Genomic DNA, 25,476 nt, shown 5'->3' on the forward strand with positions numbered 1-25,476 from the left:
GTAGCATACCGCTTTGCGCGAGAACTGACCCGCCGCGCAGAGTCTGAGACACCCTCTTCGAGTTCGGAGCTCCTGGTGCGAAACACGCGAGAACGCTTCGTCAGATATAACGATATCACCAAGCACTACTAGTCAGGCAGGAGGATATTGCCCCCAACTCACCCCGAACTGAAACGTCGCCAGGCAGTCGTCGGGCGACAACTGCAGACACACACCTTCCCCAGTCCGGTGCGATTGCGGCACATTTCCCCCGCGCAATACCCGAGTGCTCTTTGCAAGTTATGTCAAGCAACTAGAGCGACACTCTCGCACATGTTGTGGGAGTGTCCTGTTATAGCAGCGAAAATGGCAGTAGCTCCGGAGACTCTTGCGTCGAAGTGGGCCGCCGCTCTGAGCAGCTCCAACCTCAAGACACAAGAGTGGGCAGTCCAGCGGGTCCGGGAGGTGGCGACGAGGCAAGGCCTTGAAGTCCCCTCATGGGAGACCTGAGCCCGGGTTGTTAAACTTCGCCGGATTTTAATAAAGTTGTTTTTATCCATCCATCCATACCGTATAGTTGCTTTTGGCATGTCTGATGAGCCCACCCGAGAACTTACTGCCCGAAAAGAAGTTTTCTCTCCCGAATTGAAGTGTGGTTCAGTCTGCACCGCTTGTTCGGCGACAGTATGATGCGCGTTTTCAGAACTGTATACTCGTAGACGCCATCTAAAAAGATCCACTAAATGTATCGCCGGAAAAAAAATTGATGTCACATCTCTTTTTCATCCTATGCAACTGGGCCCGAATTCACAAAAACTTCTTACGCTAGAATTGTACGTAAGAAAAAAATTCAGCCAATCCGGATGCAAGGCATATTATTTTCTAACGCGGCCAGCCAATGGCAAAGACCACTTAAAAAGAAAGCTTTGTGAATCTGGCCCCTGATTCCCAAAGCACGTGGGATCTCCAACCATATCAGTTTAACATCTTGTGTTGTAAATAATTTTACCACCTGCATTATTTGGGGACATGATGCATCTAGGATGGCAGTGGGGACAGAGAAAGCTACAACTTACATAGGTTCATCGGCAAGTGCATGAAAGATAGTGCATTAAAACTAAGCACGATAAAAGCAATGACAATAAGGAAGTGCGAGACATCTTTGCTCTTTGTCGAAGCCTTATCTGCGTTAGTCTTTCTTTATGTACACACACACACACAAAAAAAAAAAAAATAGCGCAACGGCCTGCTTCACTAGGCAGACGGCCGTTATGGTAGTAAGAGCTAACCCAGTTGACCAAAAGGACAATAATGAAATAATGATCCAACGAGCATAGGCGGCTACATAGGACGTAAAGGAGTGCAGACGGCTACGAAAGACATTCACACTCAGGAGGACACTAAAGTGGGCTCTGCTTCGAGCAGCAAGCAAAAAACAAAATATTCGATCGACTATTTGAAAACAAATCAAATCAAAGTGACATTAGTCCCTTGAGGGGAAGCCGAGCCTCCCTTATACATAGAAAACATTGAGGACAGACGAACAAAATTCATTCATAGCAAGAAAAGATTAATATTTTACAAGTCGTAATACACATAAACAAAATTCATCATGAACTGAAAATACAGATGCACAGATTCCTTTACGGTTAATTTACACAGTACAATACACGAAGACAAATTAGAATATACACTGAAAGTTTAGTTAGTGATAAATAATATTGCGTTGATTTCCTGATAAAAGTGCTTCCCTAATAACACGTGCGCCACATTCTTCAATTATCAAACTTTGGTTCGTTAGGCCTAAGTAGGACAAAGTAACGATTGGACACTGCAAATATGACTTGTGCTATTGGGATTGTTTTCCGACTATTAAGACTAAAATGTGCGCTATCAGTGCACTACATACGGCGTCATCTTAATATAAGCTCAGCATATAAGGGCTGAAGCGCAGCATTAGCGGTCGATGCACCAAAAGCCGAAAGCTCGTCCCTGTGGCCTATTTTTCCTCCAGCCTAAACACATATAGCCCGAGAAAAGACCGGAGAGTGAGATGGCGTCGGGGAAGGCGGCCATAAAATAATTGCTTTGCGTGCATTTATGAACACTAGTGCTTTTTCGTCCAGAAACCAAAGTCATTTCTCGCCGAGAAAGAGTTTGCCTTCGTGGCATGATACGCAGAGCGGCAGTCGTAAAAGCTCAGCAAGAAGAACTAAGCTCGGTGCAACCTAGGCTTAGTTGAAGTGCACTATCTTTTGCAAGCTACGTTTATGTTGCCGAGCCAACAACACTACTTGCAGTTATTCATATGACGAAGCATCACGTGGTAGAAAAAACTTTCGTTCGCTTTGATCATTGAGTTCTTTTCCCGAAGTCGACCGCACGCATCTCCCATTTGGGAAAAAAAGTTTCTCGGAGGCAGCCTACTCCATGATTAACGTTGTGCATATTCAGAGCGAAGCAAACGAGCAAGGTCGTAAAAGAAGAGCAGTGGCGCAGGTAGTACTTTGATATATTACCTCCGTTCTTCATATCTCCTGAGATTTCCTGTTGTCGTTTTTATCTGTAAACTTGCCTTCTTGCCTTCTTTGCCTTCTTTGTAGTGTCTTTAATCTTTTCTAACAGCCTTTTTTACTATTTTCACTCTAGGAAAAACACGGTGATGATTTACACCCCAAGCACTTGATCTTTGCTAAAGAAAAGACAGAGAAGAGATAGGCCATGGGGTAATTAACCTGCTCGACGAATGAGTGAACGCAATACAGTGAATTGTTATGCCACCAATGGGACTGCCATACCCGTAGCTACGTAATTAATTTTCGTCAGAAGGATGGTCCCGGCTTTCTGAGAGAGGCAACTGGGAACGTCGAAAGTCAAGTAATCGCAGTCAAAGACTGTACGGATGTCGCAGCTACTGTAAGCGGCGAAACGACCTATTTCTTAAGTTGCACCTCGACTAGATGACACGGTCAATTTTGCTATGAGTGTGAAGAGATTAGTGTGAATCGGGATGAATCGCATTATTGGCAGTGCACGGCGACGTCGCTGACAGAGTCAACATGGAGATTAATGACAATGAGAAATCTGCTAGAATGTTCAATTTGTCGTTGGGAGGCCCTAGAGTACCTTTTTTTTTCCCCTGCCGTTTCATTTTTGGTCGGCTGGGCGTTAAATTTCGGCCAGTCGCACATTCTATGCGCCGGTAACAGCTTGAACTCTGTTGCCCTAGAACAATAATACCGTCACCAACGCTACCATATGAGCACAAGTTTTCTTGATTCTTTAACCTTATTAAAAAATACGACCGAGATGTAGGGCTTGGCTGCCAAAACCTGCAGCAAATAAAGCATTATTAAATCGACGATGGAGCCCAAGACCAATAGAAAAATGAGTATACAAACGCTACCCGTACACTAAGGCAAGCTGCGAGAGGCCCAACAAAATCTGATCATCGAGATTGCGCATCGGCAATCTCATCCAAACATGCACCCATCGGGATATACACAAGAAACAGTCACCACTAGAACACCAGGGGTGGTGCGTGAACAAACAAATTCAAATTGACGGCCAAACACGGCACCCTGTCTCATACGGAAACAAGATACCAGTTGCACAACCTGCAGTGTTAAGACGACACATAAAAAGAAACAAAGAAAAATGACTTACAGGGTGAATCATAATTAGTCACCGGCAGACCATGAAACAAACGTCCCTGAGGAAATCATGGAAATCGTCGGGAACATACCACTACTTAGCAGGACATAACTCCGATGCATGCACACTTTGTTTAGGGTATCAATTGCCAAAACTCTCTCCCCTTCGCTTTACTGCTGAATCTCAGATCGAGAAAAACGTATGTTTGATTTCGTGAAAGTAGAATTGGGCTCCTAAATTCCCGTGGCATGTGGTTAAGCGGCTTTGGCAATAGTGCACTCTGCTTTTGCCTCCTTGAACGCCAATGAGGTAATTTTTTTTCCATTGTAGATGTAACTTGTATATATATTGTAAGGTAACTCTTACCCCAAAAGCTGTCTTAGTTTGATTTGAGGACAAATGAATAAGGCGAGCATATGAGTGCTGAACAACGTCTTGATGAGTCTTGCATTCTATAAATTTTAAGCACACCTAAAGCTGCCTGCGTACGTCTTTTTCTTTCTTGTCATGCATTATCTTCAAAAGTAACTAATGTTGTGCAGCACTCTTTCAAAGAAGTTTTAAAATCAGCCTACATTGTATTTGAATGTCAGTTTGCATGCTCAAAGTTTTTTCACAGCGAAATTTGCTATCCCAGAACCACATAGCCAAGCGCGTTGGGGCCTAGCTACAGCCCAGAAACGAGCACTTTCTGTCACGCTCCACGTATCTGCCCGATGCCGCTATACACACCAATCGTTCCTCGCACCCCTGCCCCACATCTAATTTTCTTGTTTCCTCCCCTCGTGATCCGTGTGTGTGTGTGTGTGTGTGTAACGATCGGTCAGGCTTTGGGCAGCACCGATTTGAGGTCGTCGCCTCATCTGCGCCCGTCCTTTCCACACAAGCCCACCGCCGTCTCACTCCTGGCTCCTGGCCAGATCTGCGGCCGAAGCGGCAGGGCTCCATTAAGGCTCAGCTTTCAATACGGACGTGGAGCCCTTGCTCCTATAACGACGATCGGTGTACCCCTCCCTCTAATGGATCCCTCGCCACTTTTCTGTCGCCTGAGATTGCCGGAAGGGTCCGGAAGTGATACACGTAGCCGGCTCGCGAACGTCGCTCTCCATGCTATAGGTGCGGGCGAGGGGCAGGAATTACTGAAACGGAGGAAAGATGCCTCAGAGGGGGAAGAGCTACCCTAGGGAAAGGGTTGGGTGTAACATATGCGGTGCGTCTATTCGAGCGAAGTCTCGGGGGTTTCCCCTCTTCCAGCAGCTGGCTGAGGACGGCGGAGAGAGAGAGAGGTTAACCAGCAAATGGCCACTTCAGAGCCGGTGATAGATGGTTTTGCAACTCATTTCGCCTGCTCTCTGCTGAGGACGTAGTGAAGCGACAGATGCGATCATACCGCTGAAAGCGGTGCGAACGACCAGGGTCTGAGAACCACGGCGCCGCACATTTTAGTTAGCAATTGCCGTTGGAGTAACGTCTGCTCGGTAAGAACTTATGTAATGTTGTGGACCTTATGGCGATGTCGGTGCTATTTGCTAGATCAACGAGGTGAGTGCGAGGCTGTGGTTACCAGCTCTCCTTACTGGCCTCCTACATGGATTATGATGGGCACGTAACACGTTTGTTAATTTGTATATGTGTGTGTTAATATGTTATGCACGTCCTTCGCTTTTTTGTTTATAAAATTTGATGGATAGTATACACCGAATTGCATGATAGAAGCATACGATGCCTTCCCAGTCAAGGTAACATGTGTTATTCCGCCTCTACAAAACGGATTTATAGCATTCAAAAGTCGATTCGGTGTTTCGGAAAATGTTCAATCGACCATGCAGTACGATCGCATTTTACATGGCGCAGCGGTACAAACTTTTTCGGTTCTGTTTCATGCCTTCCGAAACACCTTTTTTTTTTCAAATTGAGTGAATGCAAGGGCCATTTTTGTAGTTAGCCATTGCGTAACTGGCACTAGTTATGTGTCCTAATTGGGTTAGTTGTTCCGGTGATTGACAAGCGAAGATAAAAACGGTACATGGGGATATTTGAAGTATACCGCACGTATATGATCACATGTATTCAGAGACAGCATGATCCAAAAATGTAGCATGCTTAATGCACATATTGCTATAGAGACAAAAGGAAGTTTCATGTTAGGTCATCATACAAGCATTGCACTGTACGTTACGAGTAAAGACTGGAATAAGACACTACGAGAAGCGTAATCTTAGCATCAAAAATAGAGTGGCGGCAGACTAAAAGGAAGGAATCAAGTACTTATTACTTAGGAAAACTGCGACGACTACTTCAGGTGTACAGCTTAGCAATTTATTCAATAGCCTAGAAAAGTGGAATGCGTCCTGGGCTACTTTTTCAAAGGTCTTTCTTCAATGCTGTTTCCTTTGGAGTCCAGAGCTCGGCTCTAGGAGAACTGACGTGGACTTTCTAACAAGTAGGTGCCTCGTTCGTCGCATAATCTCTTCGCACCAGCTTCCACCTCTGGGCGCAAATAAATGTGACTTTGCCATTGTCATTTATCAGCGACCCTGGCACGAACTCCTAAACTCACGCCGTAATATGTCTCAGAAAGCTCTAACCCTCTGTAAATTTATCAAGTGAGTACCTTGGCATGTCTGTAGTCACCGCAGAAGCCTAAAGTTTTGTGCGTCAAATGTGCTCAGAAATGAATAAGTAAATGTTGTGAGTACGTATTTCATGCGTGTCTCCTGAAATAGTCACTTATCAAACTGCGGAATGCCTGATGAGAGCTAAAATTACCTCGCAGTGCTGTTTCAGATCTTACATGAAATATTTAGCACTAAAGAATCGTGTTCTTCAGAAATCACCACGCTGTAGATAGATTGCAGAATGGGAAATTTGTCGTTCAAACGATTGTGATGTGTTTCTGCAAATTCGATCATACGTGTTCCCAAAAATCCAGGTTCCTATAGTAGAGGCAAAGTAACTCGTCATGGGGGAATTGGATTCATAGCAAGTACCTTGCCAGGACGGCGGCTTCACCCCGCTGACCTGACTTGTGTGCTGGGCGTTTGCAAAACACTAGGGCAAAATTAACAACATCTCAACGCTGTGGAAAGAAAGCAATGTGCAATACTCTTTAGGAGAAATGGACATGGTAGAACTAGATTTATAAAACGAAGGATTCCATTTATTACATATCCATGTGCCACAGACAGGTCCGAGGTAATATTTCCGCGTCGACACCCGTGAAGAACTTCGTTAATTGTAGTTCCCTGTTAGAGCGTTGATGTTGATGAGCGGACTATATTGAAAATAAGGAAAGCCGGTGAGACCAGTGCAATGCTCTACACTTAGGCGGAATTGAGCATAATAGCGCTTGTGAACATCATGAATATACAAATTTACGTTCTGGGACGGAAATTTTATTCTCGCTTTTGGTTACATTTAGTCGGCCTTAGAAGTGTAGGAAATCTGGCTTATGGAAATATTCGTGCTGGACCTCGTACTTAAAAGTCGGCGTAATATCTGCAAACATTCTTTTAGCAAGCAGCTGCACATTTGGAGACCTGCAGCGTGGCGTTGTCGGGGGTGGGCTTAAAGTAGCGGATAAAAACACGAGAAAGAAACTTGCCCTTTTCAAAATCACTGCAGAAAATGCGCAGTATAATTCTTTTTTTGTAATGTGATGGAATAAAAGAGAAGCGCATAGACCGTTCATTCGTTGTCTATTTTTATTTTGCTATGTCTTCGAAGTGAATGCTATGACCTAGAATTCAGCAAATAGCTAGGGAAATCTTCCTGGTTCTTCTCTCTCTAGCGTCATCGGTAAGGGGGCCTTTGTTCACCAGAGATCTCAGCGAAGAAAAAACACTGAAAATACAATAAAAAAGCAACAGGAAAGAAAAGCAAAAGGCTTTCACTGGTCGCTCGAGAGGTCGTTTTGAAAATCGATTGCAGCCGCTTTTCACCAGTGATCGCGGGAACTCGCTGCATCGAAGGGTGGCTTAGTAAGAAATGAAGTTCGAATATTCGTCGGGTGACAATTAAATTGTGTAAGGCCTGCAGACATAAAATCGGGGCTTTTTGGTTGCGAGAAACTGGAAAGCAAAGCGACTACGAGAATCGTCTCGGCGTATGCTTTTGGGTAACGTTGTTCAGGCATGGGGAAATAGCACAGCTGCGGGAAGACACTTCTGCTACCCGAAGGAGTGTAAACATGGCTTGCCTTGCAGTCAGAACAGGTCCGACGACTTGCATGACTTCGTGAAGAAATATGGAAGTTGAAATGGCTGCCTACATGCCATTGCTGTTCACAAACTTTGTCAGAAAACTCAGCAACTCCTTCATCTGCGGTACCATCGAATGAGAATCTCTCTACGTTGGCTTTTGAGAAACCACCATGTCTATGCGAGCGCTTTGCGCGCAGTTTGTCTGATTTATGTCATCGTTCTTACATTTCATTTTGCGTCAGAATTTTAACGATAGGTGGCGAAAGATGTCTAGTCGTGTTCATGTTTCAGTCGTAGAGACTGGTGCACAGAAGAAGCTGTATTCTAACACCTCAGCTTAGACAACGTTTCTTGCCGGAAAAAAAAATTTGTAAAACAGCCTACGCAGGTTATGCATACGATGCAGACCTTGTCGGCTTGTGACATCGTATTCCCACTCGTGTCGCCATCGTACGGTAGCTAGAATAGTACCTGCGGGTGCGTGGTTTCCACAGCAGAGCAACGCGTCCCTCACATGGCGGGAACGTGCCCCCGCGTGTTGTCAGAATGCTGACCTAGAAGCTCCCCCAAAATGCTAAGAGCAATGAAGCAAGGCGTACCCGCATATGCGCAAAGACCACTCCGTTAGTTTATATGCAGAGACAATGTTCTATTACGTGTGCGGCGCATGCTGCAGCTCAACGCCGGAGGAGGTGCCCAGACTTGTCGCTGCGGGAAAAGGGCGAAGCAATGAATGCGATAGCAACACAGCAATGTCATACGAAGTAAGGTGAGCGGCTTTGGTAGCAACAACACGCAGAACTGTTGTCGACGCCATCGGCGTTTTGCCCGCGTTCGCTCAAAATGCGTGCGGCGTTGGTGACTGTTGCCGGAGCCTCTGATATAAATAGGCACTGCGTGCCGCAGCTAAACGTCGCCTCATTTCCCTCCCCCTCCCCCACGGCCTCTCGCTCGTTGGAAGAAGGCGCGTTTGCTCTACATACATGGTGATTGTGAAGGAGAACAGAGACGCCTACTTCTGCAGCCCTTAAGCGAGCACGGCGCAGAACGCGCGTTTGTTCTCCGCCGTGCGTTCACTCCCCGTGAAAGACGCGCCCCTCGCGCCCTTTCACTCGCACATACAGCGTTCGGCGCGCGGCGACGATTTCTTCTCCAAATGACGTCATACGGAACCTCACGGCGACGGCGACGGCGACGGCGACGGCGACAGCGACGGCGACGGCGACGGCGACGCCGACGGCAGAAATCTGCTTTTGAGTGTCCATATAATTGCTATCGCAATAAAAAATTTGTCGCAGTTTCACCTGAAAGGTGAAGCATCAATTGCGATAGCAAATTTGTAGAGAGATATACGGAGTAATGATATTAGCTTTATCAGCTGTATAAACTTGGACATGCAGCAGCACCGGCAACGCGCCGAACTGTTGTCGACGCCGTCGGCATTTTGCCCGCGTTCGCTCAAAATGCGTGCGGCGTTGGTGACTGTTGCCGGAGCCTCTGATATAAATAGGCACTTGGTGCCGCAGCTAAACGTCGCCTCCCTTCCCTCCCCCTTCCCCCCCTCTCCCACGGCCTCTCGCGCATCGAAAGAAGGCGCGTTTGCTCTACATATATGGTGATTGTAAAGGAGGAAAGAGACGCCTACTTCTGCAGCCCTTAAGGAAGCACGGCGCAGAACGCGCGTTTGTTCTCCGGCGTGCGTTCACTCCCCGTGAAAGAGCGCGTCCCTCGCGCCCTTTCACTCGCACATACAGCGTTCGGCGGCGCGCGGCCACGATTTCATCTCCATTGACGTCATACGGAACCTCACGGCGACGGCGACGCCGACGGCAGAAATCTGCTTTTGAGTGTCCATATAATTGCTATCGCAATAAAAGGAGGCCGAGGCTAAATGAGAACGTTGACAAAACCCTGCAGTTCAAAAGCGCGAAGCGGGCGCACACATCGTGCTCGCCGTGATTATGCAGCAGTACAGGAATGCGAGGCCAACACAAGGCGGCAACGCCGACAAGACCCTGTGCTTCTAACTGATGCTGCTGGCGGTCTTCGAGGTTTCTCTGTTCATATGTGTACACACGCCACACAACGGATGTTTACTTAGCTTACGTTTACCGCAGTTCATACTGCCACTACAGCTACAAGTCATAGACTTCGTGTGCTATTCTTAAATGTTACTATCGCATTCATTGCTTCGCCGTTGTGGCGAAACTGTGATTATTTGTTTGTACATTCGACGTGCCTGCCTCCATTTCTTCGTCTCTCTGTTTCTTTTTGCATGTAATCATGCGATGTCGTACGCCAATGCACACACCCCCGCATGCTTGTGTGCATTCTTCAGAGCAAGTGGGTAGGCGAGCAAGAGATTTATTTCATCATAAAGAAGGAACTTCACGGAGACTTACAAGCCAAAATATTCTTGCCAGGGATGATATCACGTGGCGAAACACGTCGCTAGAAAGCGCACACGTTGCCGGGGTGGTGCGTTTCTTCGCTGCATTTTGCGTGCTATTCCTCGTCCAATGCGAGATGAAGGATAGGGGTTCACTTTGGAAAGATACAGAAGGGGGAAGGAGGCGAGGACAAATGCAGGATACCCGAGGTGACAAAAGCGCGTTCACAAAAGAAGACGAGTGGCACTTCGCGGGTAGAAGCAAGTAGGACCAGTGTGCAGGGAGGAGAGGAGACGCTGGGAAAGTTGGCGGGAACGAATCGCCGCGCTTTTACGCGTCCTCGGAAAGGGATGACGCGGTTCTTTCATCCGCGCGCGAAAGATATCTCGCCGCCGCTGCCGCCATCACCGCGTAGCGGTGGACCTAATGTCTGAATGGCGTGTCGTAAAAGCGGCCGTCGCGAGGCATTTTCTTGAGGCCGCCGTCAGCGCTTCTGCGCACAACCACGCGGATGCTCTCTAGCAGGGGGCACAACAGCGTGCTTGACGAGAGAGATGGCTCTGCTTGACGATATGACGACACTTTTTGAGATCTACAGGCAGACGCTGTTTTCCGGAGAAGGTGGAATGGGATGCTTTCGGGTTGCGCACGGAGTAAGTACGCTCGCTACAGGCACATAAGGCATTGGGCGGCAGCCTGAACTCCTAGACGGCCTTTTTTATGGCTCACATATAGAAATACTGCTGACAGTGGACAGGCGCGCCTTAGCTCGAGTCTTATGTCCTAGCGTCCTGCATGTGCTTTCAGCGACATCACGAGCGTCGTATGGTGCAAAGGCAGTGGCACCAGAGCGAAGGCTGTTTTTTCTGTGTAGCTATTATTCGTTGTAGACGCGAACGAACAGAACTGTAACTGAAAGCCACGCACCTCGTTTGCATTGTCGAATCGTTTTACACGTTTGCTGTGGCATCAAATGTGTGTTTTGAAGAAAATCTCACAACCGTTTTCACAATGACTGTCGACTGTAATGCGTTCAGCATTCAGTCAATACAGCGACGTTAGGTAATACCACTGTCGAAAATAGTGGTGTATGAGGCGTGCCTTGCAGCGAGGCTCTTTCGCGCTACCTTAAGAACACTCGGCAACATCTAGCGCCACAGCCACGAAGCCTGCGCGTCGCCTCCGAAATGCACGGTGCGCCGGTGCGTGCAAACGCCGAGAAACGCGGTATGCGGTAACTGGGTTCCTCTCTCGGTCTTTTTAACAACGGAGCTTTTTAAGCTTTTCGTTTCCCCGCGTAGCGTTCGCATAAGCTCACCTAGCGATGACGTCACTGCGCACAGCTGCGCCTCGCTTCACCTTGCGATAGCCAATCGATATCCAATCAATAGCTATTCGATAATCGATCAATAATTATTCAATTCCAGAAAATGCTGGGGTTGACTTGGTACTGCTTAGCCTAGCCCAAATATGTGGCCAATACCTTGAGATAACCTATCGATAGCCAATCAATAGCTAATCAATAATCGATAAATAATCAATAAATCCCGGAAAAGCATAACCCGTAAGGCGAGAACCAGCTAGGTGCACAACCCTGCGCAATCTGCACACGCTGCGCAATCTGGGGACGCTGCCGAGAAGTCCCAGCGCAGCCGTCGAGACAAATGGTGGCGCACCGGGGCCTGCAAACACTGAGAATTGTTCCCTCGCTTGCCGCACACTTATTGGCGCATACTCAGTGACCCAATTTGACGAGATGCTCATTGAAGAGCGACACATACGCAGTGCATTTGTGTCACAGATCGCTGAATCGTTGTGGTGAAAGACGTTCATTTCAGAGCGGCACGTACGCAGTGAACTTGTGGCTCATACTGCTAATGTGTCAAGTTGCTGACGTTTGAGAAACCCTTGTAATGTGGGTTCAATTACACCGAGCATCGAAAAACATTTAAAGGGTATTTTAACCGCGAATGTGTTTAACCTGGGCGTCTGTCGTCAGGTTGTGCAGAAAGGGTCCAAACGCAATGGCACACGAACTCGCGAAGCTGCTTAAGCTCGAGGATAGTCCGTCCAGTGTACGCCGCAAAACCTCCGCCTGGCGATGACGTCACCATGCGTCTCCTAGCAACGTTTCGCGCCAGCTGCGCCAACCGCGCCGAGCCTCGCCACAGCTGGGTGAGCCGTGAAGTCATCGCGCGCGCCGCATCGCTTCGCCTTAGTTTGGCCGAGCCATGAGGTCACCGCGTTCTACGGAGTGGTTGCCGCGGCTGCGCAGAGGCAGAGCTAAGCCATGATGTCACTGCGCCGGCCCACGGGATATATAGCTCCGCATTGCCGCCGCACGGCACAGAATCCCCGCCGTCTCCGCGTCGAGCACATCGCCGCGAAGATGGAGCGGCCGAAGAAGAGCGTCACTCCCGAAGAAAAGGAAGCGTTGCGAGAAAGCCGCCGCGCCACTACTCGAGAGCGAGTGAGACGGCTTCGGTACGATCCCGAGTATCGCGCCGCCGAAGCGGGGGCGAAACGTCGGTGATTCACAGAAGATCCGGAGTTACGAGCCCGCGAAACACAGCAAAAGCGTTTGAGCGTCCAGAAGCGTCGAGATACCTTAATGAGCGGGTGTTCATTGCTCCTTGGGCTCTCGATGATTCCGGGGTGATCTTGCGCAAAACGTGGCTGGGTCTCGAAGCATAACCTCTCAAAAACTTGGGCCGAACCGAAATAAAGCTAGGTGGGGTCACCAGCTCATCTGTTTGCCCAGTCTTCGCACCACTAGTGTGAAGTTTCCCCCAAATTTTTGTCATTATATACCGGCCGATTCCTAGTGGAAATTAGTTGGTTACCGAAATTGGTGTCAATGACGTTCACTGAGGAGCAGTACGAACGTATACGCTGCCACATATTCTGTGACCCAAGTTGGTCCGATGGTCGGTGTCGAACGCTGCTCGCTCAGCACGGCAACACGATGCGTTACTCATTCGACAAGCGACCACCCAGCGGCCCAGGTAGGTGCCTACCGTGCTCACTAGGGAGGCCAGCAGCGTGCCCCAATTTGTACATCTGAGACACGCAACGAGTCAAACTTAATAAAGGCAAACACAAAACAACGTGTCCTTATATGCCAGCACCTTGTTATTTCTGCTTATTTTTGGGGTGCATGAACAATAATTACAGAAATTAGGGCACACAGGTCACTACACCTGACTTGTTAAAATTCACGTAATATGAATGCTCATCAATAGCGACGTTCGAATGTTGGTGATTTTTACCAGCCATGGTGGTGTAGTGGCAACGCCATTATGCTCCTAAGCCCGAGGACGCAGAATCGAATCTTGGCCGCGGCGGCCGAATTTATACTGGGGCTAAATGAAACAAAAGCTCTTGTACCTTGGATTGGGTGCACGTTAAAGAACCTACGCGGTCAAAATTAATCCGGAGCACACCACAATGGCATGTTTCATAAACATATCGAGGTTTTGGCACTTAAAACACAAGAATGCTATGTTATTCTAATGGCGTGATTTTATTTTGTCATCCATGTGCAATCTGGTTAATTTCGCACGACACTACTGTTCAACTATTCAAGCATATTCAGGAGCAAAAACATTACAAAGTTTTTTAAAGAGTGGCTGCTTGGAAGTAAGGTGTTTTTACGTTAACATCTCGGCCCCTAAATGTTTTTATTTGAGCCTATAAATTTTGAAAGATTGAAAATGTTCAGTCCTCGGAGACATTCAAAGTCTCTTCGTTGCTGTTTGTTTTAAGTCGCTTTTACCCCTGTTTTCCCGGCGAAACTAACAAATTTTCACATTTCAACTTCATGATGCAGTAAAGCCAGTCTCGGTTGAGATCAAAGGACCCCGTGGACCGCTGTCAGCGGAGCTGCCGGCACAGGTCATCTGCCAGGTGAACGGCTCGAGGCCAGAGGCACTGGTTCGCTGGTTTCTGGGACCATACCAGCTGAACGACACCGAGACGCACGTCATCTCACCTAACACCACGCTGGGAGTGCTGAACTTTGTGCCTGGAGACCGCGACCATGGTGCACGGCTGCGCTGTCTCGCCTCCAACTCAGCGATTGGTGGAGCGCAGGGCAGCACATCTGCGCCTCTGGAGGACTCCTGGATACTCGACGTCCACTGTAAGACCACACCCAGAGTCGTTTATTGGACTTTTCGTTATTAATGCAGCTAGTAGTAGTCGCGAGGCATAGAAGCGTAATCATTTGTGGCCTAAGCCGAATGTCCAGTCTGCAACATGCAATTTTGCTCCATTTATTATTTTTCGGTTACTCGTATTTCTCAGACAATACATTTGAGAACCGCGAGTCCTAATGGTAACTAAACTAATTCTGTAAATATGGGGGAGGGAAGGAACGAGGTGGTCACGAAAGTATTGGAATGGTGGCTCAAGCAGTGCTATGCAAGGAACACCCACCATGGGGGCGTAGTGACTTTGGCATTGCGCTTATTGATAAGCCCGAGGGCGACGGACGAAATTGCGGCCGCCGCGGCCGGATTACGATGAGGGTGAAATGGACCAAGGCCCATGTACTGCGCAATGGGTGCACGCCAAAGAACCCCAGGTGGACCAAATTATTCTAGAGTTCCCTCCCAAAAACGGCGTTCCTCTTAATCATGTCATGGTTTAGCCACGTAAAACCCCAAAATTTATTTCAAATATACAATCAACTAGCAAAATTTTGCCTGTGTTACTTCATATTTTTCTCAAGAACCAGTTTTATATTTATAACAGAGATAAAATAAAGCAATATGGAACCTCTAGAGTAAGACATAGCACTGTTTATTGTGTCACAAAATATGCCGACATGCCGGCTGGACTCTGTCAAAGAAATTAGGTGTGAAGACAAATGTGCAGCGTTGCCTGCTAACGAATTCCATATTACTCGAGGAAGCCATCACTTATGATGCGTATCTTGCAATTCGAAGTGGGTTAAGTTGTCATCATTTGGATGTCTTGCCTAACAAGGGACGTGCAGAGAAGCACTCGAGCGTGTTGTAACGTTTGGCGAGGCTAACACGCAAGCATTTGACAAACAACCGACTTAAGTTAAGGGACCCAACAGAAACTAAAAGTATTCGGTGTTTCCAACCGCGCATTCTTTCGCTCAATTTGCAAAGTTCTTGTCTGAAAGAAGCTTTAAGTTTGAAACGGTCTGGAGATGCAGGCGCTTAAACCCGGTTCAATTCACTTTGCGAGTAACATTCACATGACCAAAAGATTCGCGATTAAACAGATACAAAAAGCGGCTTACATCAAAATCTCTCTCAAAGGGTGCGTAATAGGCTGTGCTCGTGCATTTTATAACTGAAAGGTCAGCGCGGCTGGCCCCACTTTTTTCGCGTAGAATCCTTTTCAACCTGTTCTCAAATGCTAAAATCCGGACTGAAAACAGGCACAACCAAGCGGAACGCATGCGATGTGTATCTCAGAAAACTACAAGACTCGTTATCTTGCCTTTTAAACCCTATAACAACCATAAGCTCTGCTCTAGCTCAAAATAAAGGGTAACCATGAAAACTGGCTTGCAACATAGAGCCCCAGTCAGTATATAGCTACTGAAAAGTACTTGAGCATTCGTCGAGAGTTTTCATGGAATGCGCTTCGACAAACCAGTTGCCAAAGAATCTCCCAATGAACAGAGCTGCACCGATTAAAAAAAAGCATCCGTTGAAGAATTGTCTTTCTTGCTAGACTGTTATTATCTTCATTAAATAAATACTAAGCTGGGCTATTTACTAGGCATCTTGCGACTTCAACATTACCTGGCAAGCGCAAACGACATTTAGAAGCCTGAGGTTTGCAGACGAATTGCAGAACGCACCATTTGACGAACGATTACACCGTAAAAAGAACGTATTAGCTCAGGATAAGTGCATAGAGCTGACGCCTATAATAATGACAGGAAAAATATAGAGTTGTAAATTTCTCTCTTCAAGACGTCACCTCCTCATTAGAAGTTATAACCCGAATATACAGTCCGACTATGCCATGTTTAAAGAGTGTTTTTCACCAACTTAACCTCTTTTTCACCAAAATATTAGGCGCGCAATGTGACGCTGCAGGACAGGGGGATATTTCGAGTCGTAATTGTAGTAGTAATATCAGAGCTTGGATTTGTTAAAGTGCATTACCTTGGGGTCATTGACACTAGACGTAATTTAAGAGGTCTCCTACTCATTAAAAACCTATATATTATGTATATATTTTAGCAAGACAATGATTATACGCCATTACTAGACTATTTGACGTCCGCCGCATGATGCAGAAGCTGCCTTAGGCATTACTGAACGCTACTATCGGTGCAGTTTGCAATAACTCTGTGGCTTACAGATAAATATGAGTGTACACATGGGTTACAAATATATGAACTAGTTTTTCCCTGGTGTGCCAAAGCAATTGCAGCAGCTTGAATGGTTCCATAATGCACAATTCTGAGTAGGCAGTCGACGAAAAACTACGAAATAGAAACATCATCACGAACCGTGGGATTCCATATTTTCTAATGCTTCCTGTAATGTTACCCGCTTAAGCAATTTAGTGAGCTAGAAGGGGAAGTTTAGAAGGCAGCTATTTTAAGATCAGCCGAATGTTATCATGGAGTAGTGGTGGAGCGCTCGTGTCCCAGTCGTGGCCTTCGTTCGAACACAGCTATATGAGTGCTTTTAAAGCGAAGTTTTCCTTTCCACTCTCCCAGGGTTTGGCATTGGTCCTCATTTTCTCGCCGGATATATTGGTGAATATATGTGTATAGACAACTATAGGGCCACTGGGTATTTGCGCGGATAGACATTTGCTGCTGGCTGCTGTCTGGCCTAGTAGACAACTTGGTAGCTAGCTAGCTGGGTATGTGCAACCAAGTATGCGCCTATACTTGGCAAATGCCTAAGAACCCCAGTGGTTCAAGGAATGTGAAGCCTAAACCTATTCAGATATCTGTCAAACTTCTCTCTGCACACACCTCTCATCATTATGATTCCCTCGATAAGCATCATATATGGCTCCGTCCTCGTCATGCATACAGCTAATAGCTGCAGGTGATGAGGCTTTGCTCATGTCACCTACTACTGCTGCGACCTCGCTAACTCAAACAAGCTTAGCGTCATTTACATTCCAACGTTGCGCTGCCTCCGCATTTCCTTTCACCTAATATTTTACGGCGCCGAGGTGATTCAGCATGACATTACATGGTATTACAGTGATAGCCAGTTTACGAGTTCATAAGCGCGTATTGCAATAAGCAGAAAAAGAGAAGCAGCCAGTCTGCCTACCGAGTCTTGCACCTTTGTCACCATCCTTAGGCAGGCCATGTATAGGTTGACAGTACATCTGCCCTTCTCTTATAATTCCGCTCCCTTTGCACGAGCGCATCACTTACTGTCAAACTTCCGTGTCGGCACGCAGACAAACCGGTGGTGCAGCTGCGGCTAGGCAGCGGCCTCAGCCCGTCCAACATCCACGAGGGCATCGACATCTACTTCGAGTGCAGTGTGCGCTCCAACCCACCGGTGAGCGAGGTGTCGTGGACCTTCGATGGTCGCGACCTCCACACGGACGGTGCCCGAGGCATCATCGTCAGCAACCAGTCACTCGCGCTGCGCTCTGTCAACCGTACCAACAGCGGTTTCTACGCCTGCCACGCTGCGAACTCGGAAGGTGAAGCCGAGAGCAACCGTCTGCGGCTCAGGGTTCTACGTGAGTTTTGATGTTCACTATCATGCCACTCTTGGTGAAGTCCGCGTTCGCTAATTAACGCGGTGTTTAGAAGGGTTATACGTAGGGTTATTTGGTCACTATGGAATAGTTGCTATGTGAGAATAAGTAAACTTTAGATGCGAAAAGAAAGCAAACGATGAAATTTCCTAGAAAAGACAAAGAGAATAAAGGAAGGAGTTCTCTTTGAAACTGACACGTACCAATAGAAGAGTAGTTTGTAAGAATATGTTTATGCTTTCGGTTATATTTGTAGCTACTTAAATAATATTAGTGAATGCTGGCACACATATTCGGAGCATTAAGCGTATGAATTTGTGAATAAAATGTAGTCATATTTAAAACAAGCATTGTTCATTCCTCACGATTAATTTGATTTGCTTATATACGGATCAACACTTCGCAGAGAAAATTTTGGTCGATTAATTTAGGCTTTATTTATCACATTCAGAGGCGCAGCGAAAAGTGAGACTAGGCTAGCAACTTCCTCCTCCAGTCAAGAAAGATGGCACCAGTGTGCGCCCGCACACAGACGCACGCCCGCACGCACGTACGCACGCACGCAAGCACGCGCACTCTGCCCAGCGGTCTGTTTCGACTGTAAAGCGTGCATTGCCACGCATAAACTGTTGCTGCAACAGAGCCATCTTTCCAGTCAAATTACTCCGTGACTAATGAAATACAGCAAATTTAAATGATTCTTCATGTTTTCCCCACTCACCCCGACAGTTAACACACGACTGCTTGCCGCTGAGTGACCACTTAAGTGGCGTTTTTTTCTTCTTTTTTTAACGCTATTCTTGCGCCACTTTGGCGCTTATTGTTCCCCACGGGGTTGTTGTGCGACGTACTTGCAGATTCACCAGTGTGCCAGTCGGGCCACCGGCAGCACTCGCACTCAGTAGCGAAGCACGAGACGGTAGAGGTGGAATGCGATGTGGAGGCGGACCCGAGCAACGTGACCTTCTCGTGGACCTTCCACCAGGCGCACCGGACCGCTGCGCTGTCTCCGAACGCCAGCTTCTCGACGCCGCCGGGGGCCCCGCTGCGCTCCGTGCTGCGCTACACACCGCGTTCGGACACCGACTACGGCACGCTCTACTGTCGCGCACGCAACGCCGTCGGCGACAGCCTCGAGCCTTGCATATTCCAGATACACCCCGTCGGTGAGTTTCCCTTCTTGCACTCACGAGCGGTATTCTTGAGTGAGGTAAGCTGCCTTTCAAAACCTAGAGAGTGGATACGGAATGCACTCTCCAACCATGAAGGGTAGCTTACCGATATGCTTAGGAATCTAATTAATTAATCATTTGTACAGATACTAAAATATAGGGCTTAAACTTGGAGAATAACGAGCAAGCTTGAGAAAAGCGATGAATTGGTCAAGTTGCTGTTCGTTCATCTTGTAATGTGCTATATACAACTGCGTAAAAAGAATAACGCAAGGACGCACCTGACAAGCACACCAGTCAGCCTTGTTTAGTGTGTCCTATTGTGTTAATAATTTTGCGTGGTCGCTCTCAGTCCATTACACGATGAAAGTTTGAATAATCTAAGAACCACGCAGTCAGAAATGAAGTGAAAAATAAATGCTGGCTCTCTCGTAATCGAGAGTAACTGTAAGCATGAATGGCTACCATATGGCGTCTTTGGCTACCTGTGGTTGTTTGGGAAGTAACTAGCGAATGTAATGCGGTCCTGTAGAGTGGGTTGGGGGCCAGAGACCGCAGTATCTTAACTTTTGACCGGTTGCCCTGATGATCTCGTTTTGTTCTCGCAACGATGCCCGGGTGTTCTCGTTTGAGTGCCCGAATATTCTCGTGTGAGTGCCCGGATAGCGGCTCTGGATTTTGGCTCAAGGTCACTTGAAGGTCGCTGACAACAGGGCATTGTCAGGTCGCTGTCATTTTAAGCATTTCATGCTTAAAGTGACAGGCGTAACTTGAAGGGAGAGGAATACGGTGGTATGGCATTAGAGAGCAAAAATAATATAGCTGATATTCCAGTTAAGATTCAGCTCAAGAATTGTGCTGGTCATGTAATGCGCAGAGAAAGAAACGGGTGGTGTAATAGAATGACAGCATGGGTGTCAAAGGAAGGGAAACGTAGTCGAGGACGGCAGAGGATTCAGTGGCTTCATGAAACTAGGACATTCAAAGGCACAGCACAAGGTAAAATGACGAAATACGTGGGAAATCGGAGGTCTCTTCCGGAGGGAGGCATTCGCCCTGCCAGGGACATGATTGGCTCATGGTGCTGATGATTAATAAAAAATGTACCAACCGTCTTTTTCTGTCTGAATAGTTCTTGTGTCTCAACGTGGCTACCAAATCCAAACACACAGCTCCGTTTTAATCCAGGGTTGTATAGCGTACAGTGCTATACAAACACAATTATCATGGGCGCTTAAAAATACGGTTTGATTTTATGCCGAAAAGAATTTATTCTGTTCTCAATTTGCATTTTATAAGCGTATGAAAACAAATTGATTCTGTGTAGTAAGTCATATACGCTTAGCATAACTCGCGTGACCTGCATTACTTCAAAGGTAATCCGCCGTATAAGTAAATATATTGCGCGGAAGCCTAAAGCATTCCACTTACTATTTTTTCGAAATGTCCGGCAGGCGCACTTTCACGCTGGTTATGGTTAAGTCATTTAGTAGTGCATTTCGCTGACGTATATATTTTAAAATTTTTGCTCCTGCAAGACCTTTTACTGGGCGCACTGTACTTTTTGTTCCTCCGCTTCAATACGAGAACGACTAAATTGCGTGTGTAGCCCTGTATTTCACGTGACCTACACATGCTGGTCACCCTCAGGGGGGCTGCATTTTTTTAAAATTTAGTGCTGTGTTCCAGGAGAGATGATTGGAAGAGGTGGTTGGAAGAGGCAGTTTCACCAGATAATGCACTGATGCTCTGCTTGTAGACATTCTTGTGCAATATCCGCCATATTGTGTTAGTGAATCAAGACGTGTGGAGAAGTGCACTCGCAGAATTTCGCCAATCCCATTTTCTGTAATTGTAATGTATGCTCTAAGCTAAAATTAAATAATCTTGCAAATTTAATTTTCTGTCATTGTAGCAAGCGCTCTAATCACAAATTTAACAGGTAACGAGCTAATTAGAAGAGCTGATGCAGAAGCTGGTTAATGAGAAGAATAAAAAAAGATACAAATAGCTGCGTGTATACGCCGGTTTATTGCTCTGGATGTTGGCGTTTACAATACTGGTTCATTTACACATATAACATAAACCTTATCAATTCAAACAAATATGAGGTTTACTCTGGTTTACCGTTGCGCAGAGTGTACGAAAAAATTTGGTGGATTAAACCATCATCTGTGCTCGATGAATTTTATATTTTCTTTCTTTGCAATGACAGTGACATGTCACTAGAAGCAAGCAGATAAATCTGTTATGAAAGTGACATGTCACTAGAATCAAGCAGATAAATGTGTTGCTATAGGAAAACTTGTCTGACGCTTGTATAACTTGATGATAACATTAAACAAATTTCAGGTGGCTTTAAGTTGGCGCTACTACTAGTATAGTGCTAGCATATCATCAAGGACGCCAGCAGCCTTCCACGCGCTCTTTTGTTTTTCAGATATTGCGCAAAATAGAAGTGTGTCGGTAACTATACATCGCGCTCCTTACACTGCAATCCCGAGATAGGCAACTCAAACGAGACAAAATTATATTGCTGGAAAATGGCACCTCGGCGTTTACAGAAAAATCACGCACAACCCCAGATGGTGGGACAGTATAGTAGAAGTCAAGAAATAACAACGCTGGCAGAACTTGCGTACTCACAAAGGCGAGAAAACAGAAATGTCAAGAGTTAAAAGAAAGGCGGTGGCGCGACGCTAAGGAAAAACACTTTCTGATCACGTTGCCAACAGCTACCCCTCTATCCCTACACTCTCTCCTTTACTCTTCTCAAGGTGGCAAGGCAAAGGAACGGGGCGCTGGTAATGCCTACATGTTCAGCGGAGCTGTTCTTTCCGAGAGGTCAGGGATCGAACACGCAACGTTTGGCGTGGTGCCGGCTCGAGGCTCCTAGCGCTTTTACGACCTCTCCTATTCTTACCTCGGCTTGCAGGCGGTCCCCGAAGTGACCTCCTTTTTCCCGCTTAGCTCGCAACCACGCAGCAACCGAGCTGCCGGGCTTTCTTTACGATCGACTGATCGAACAGTGCTCAAGTGTTTCACCGAGTAGAGACCACGTAGCAGTGTCTCTCGGAAAAGAAAAATGGAAAGAAAACAAAGAACTGAACTAAATCCTTTTCTCCAGACTCGTAAGCACAGCACGAGACGAGATCTGGCGCGCGAGGATAGGTAGGGAAAAAAAAGTAATAGCTGGGTGAGCAGCCGTTCAACACAGTGGTCTTGACGTCGAGAACGATGGTTATTTGATGATCTGGGTGATTCGCGTTGCAAAGAAGACAGACATAAAAAAATGCGCAGCAAGGAAAAAGCGAAGTAAAGGCCGCTGATCTGCCTCAAGGGAAATGGGGTGAATTTGCAGCCCCTGGCATATATCCCCAAATGTGCCTATACAGCCCCAGCTTGCTCAGTTTTGCCATTGCGTGTCGCGTAATTTGGGCGGATTATGTAACCGCAGCGAAATATAAAGAATGCTTAGATAATCAGAGGAGAATCGGATGGTGACCCCTGTAGATTTTTTAATAAAATAATTATTTCATTTAATTATTTAGTTATTTAGTTATTTATTTAGGCAACGTGTATATTTTTAATGTTTAAGATTAATTCATTCGTAGACAGCAGGGCAACTACCTACCGGCGAATCCAAGGAAAAATTACTATTTGTGACGCCTGACTAGGCCTCGTTACGAAACAGAACACACAGTACTGCAGACAGTTTACAGTCAAATCTGAGACATTCAGCGTACCCGCCGTGGTTGCTTAGTGGCTATGGTGTTGGGCTGCTGAGCACGAGGTCGTGAGGTGATCGAAACCCGGCCACGGCGGATGGGGACGAAATGCGAAAACACCCGTGTACTTAGATTTAGGTGCACGTTGAAGGGTCATTTGACCAAGTGGTTCACATTTCCGAAGTCCCCCACTACGGCGTGCCTCATAATCAGATCGTGGTTTTGGCACGTAAAACCCCAAAATTTAATTTTTTGAGACATTCAGCCTATTACATCTATAGCTATAGGTATAACACGCAAGTGAAAACAGGATATAATAAGTTGCAAATGGTCTACAACGAGTACGAGCACACGGAAATAATATGAAGTTCGATAGAAATGTTCGAAGAAGACCAAATACAATAAAGGAGAAAACCAACCAAGCATATACTGATAAGAATTTGCAACGCACATTCACTTACTTAAGCCTTTTTCAGTCATTTAACCCTATTTCTGTGGCCTCAGTAGTTGCCACAGAATACGAACCCTTTATTAGCGTCCAAGTGTGACATCAGTTACACAGTACGTAAGTCGCCGGGTGTTTAATAGGAGCAATTGGTGCAATACGTTTTATCGGCGCAGTGTTGTAGTTACAGTTCAGAGTATACTTGGCTTTAATTTATTCTCAACGTCAGACTTGGTGTCCCAGAAACGGCGCCGCGTCGTAATTGGCATAGATGTAATATATTTCAGACTAATCAATCAGGAAGAGCATGTCTGCAATAAAAAATCATGAGGCAGGCTCCTTTACGTCCGTAATAAATCTAGTTATTACGTTAAGCACGACCTCATGTTTAAATGTCGGCACTCTGGGCTTTGCTTATCTGTATAACCATAAATGGCGACAGCAGTAAGCCTATGTTGTGCGTTGAAAGTGCAGGACAAAGTCGCAACATACGAACGAATAAAAATATCCTCGAATGTCCGACATCTAGAAAGCGGCGTGATCGTAAAGAGTGGCTCTGTTATAGTGCACAGCTGCTTGCGTTGCAAAATTTGTTAGAGCAAAGAAATTAGGGATTCCGCAAAATTGAGATAAATATTTGGATTATGTCGAAAGAATACGTCCATGAAGCACTTCAGAGCTATGTCTTATATGAAATTGGATGCAGCATAGAAATAAGAAGAAAAGTGCGTTGGGGGCGTGATGCACGAAACAAATATTTAATTTAATGGGTAACAGAGCTGGTGTGCAATAATTTATCAGAATATTGTTCCACTTTCGGTTCCCAAGGACATTGATCGTAGAAAAAACAATAACACTGCTGAAATGTTCTCGATCCCCACTAGCAATATTAGCGTAGTCATCGATGCTGTGACGATAATGATCATTAACACAAAGTAAGTACGTGCAATCTGAAGTCAAAGGCTTTCTTCTTTCTGGGGCTTTACGTGCCAAAACCAGTTCTGATTATGAGTCACGCCGTAGCGGAGGGCTCCGGATTATTTTGACCACCTGAGGTTCTTTAACGCGCACTACAACGCAAGCACATGGGTGTTGTTGGCATTTCGCCTCCACCGAAATGCGGCCGCCGCGGCCGGGATTTGATCCCGCGATCTCGTGCTCAGTAGAGCAACGCCTTAGCTGACTGAGTCACCGCGGGGTTTCTAAAAGGCTTTCAGCAAGGTTTTCCGATTTCTTCTCTCTTGCACAAACCATGTCCAAACCGTACATGCAAATTATACAGTGTGTGCACTTCATTTTACGTTTACCGCACGCGGCATTTCCATACGTTTGATAAAATTTTTTTTGCGTTTGTAAACAAGGCACACATAAGCGTAATGACCATGTGAGTGGAAAGTTTTAAAATGAATGCTCGAGATGCCTGGTTGAAATCAAAGCGCCTTTTCTAAAACGCATGTATTTTGTTCTAAAAGTTTTTAGCGATGTTTCTTCTTTTTTGTTTCCTCGAAGACAAGAGGAGGCCGAGACAAAACGCGCACAATGCCTGACAGAGTCTCGACCCGCTTTACATAAATACACAACAATTTAACATTTGTCGATTTGGGCAGACAAGTTACGCACACATGAAACAAATGCAAGTCCATAAATTACAATAGTAATAACTGCTAATTATTAACAACGCGTATTAAGGAAACTGGTATAGCATGATACTACTACTACTACTACTACTACTACTACTACTACTACTACTACTACTACTACTACTACTAATAATAATAATAATAATAATAATAATAATAATAATAATAATAATAATAATAATAATAACCACAGCGAGAGGAATACAGTCTGTATATACTCGCGCATTCATATTTGCTGGAACAAAGTTGGTAGTACACAAACAAAATCAGTGCACCCACACAGAAGCACGCTATAATGCGAAGAACACTGGATAGATCACGAAAACGGCAAAATGATTATGATGTTCAAGGACATTAGACAAATGAAAATGCCAACATTTTTGTTACGCGGTGGCCCGTGCATTCACTTTTGTATGAAATGAATGATTTTAAATAATCAATCTTTGCATCCATTATGTTTATTATTATTTTTATGTTATAGGAGAGAGTTTGGAAGCCATAATTTGCTCGTATTGAAGGCATTTGACGCTTA

The 25,476-nt window shown here is 46.0% G+C and overlaps 1 protein-coding gene across 2 annotated transcripts in view; it reads left to right on the forward strand.

Moving 5' to 3' along the window:
* Positions 1–25,476, forward strand: part of LOC119440670 (hemicentin-2-like) — a 258,948-nt gene that overhangs the window by 204,991 nt on the left and 28,481 nt on the right. For both annotated transcript variants that reach the window (XM_049662189.1, XM_049662190.1), the window contains exons 5-7: positions 14,055–14,366; positions 17,651–17,941; positions 18,817–19,125. In XM_049662189.1, the coding sequence (XP_049518146.1) occupies positions 14,055–14,366; positions 17,651–17,941; positions 18,817–19,125 (912 nt within the window). The remainder of the gene's footprint in view (positions 1–14,054; positions 14,367–17,650; positions 17,942–18,816; positions 19,126–25,476) is intronic.

This window comes from Dermacentor silvarum, chromosome 2 (assembly GCF_013339745.2).
Source record: "Dermacentor silvarum isolate Dsil-2018 chromosome 2, BIME_Dsil_1.4, whole genome shotgun sequence".
Classification (NCBI taxonomy): domain Eukaryota; kingdom Metazoa; phylum Arthropoda; class Arachnida; order Ixodida; family Ixodidae; genus Dermacentor; species Dermacentor silvarum.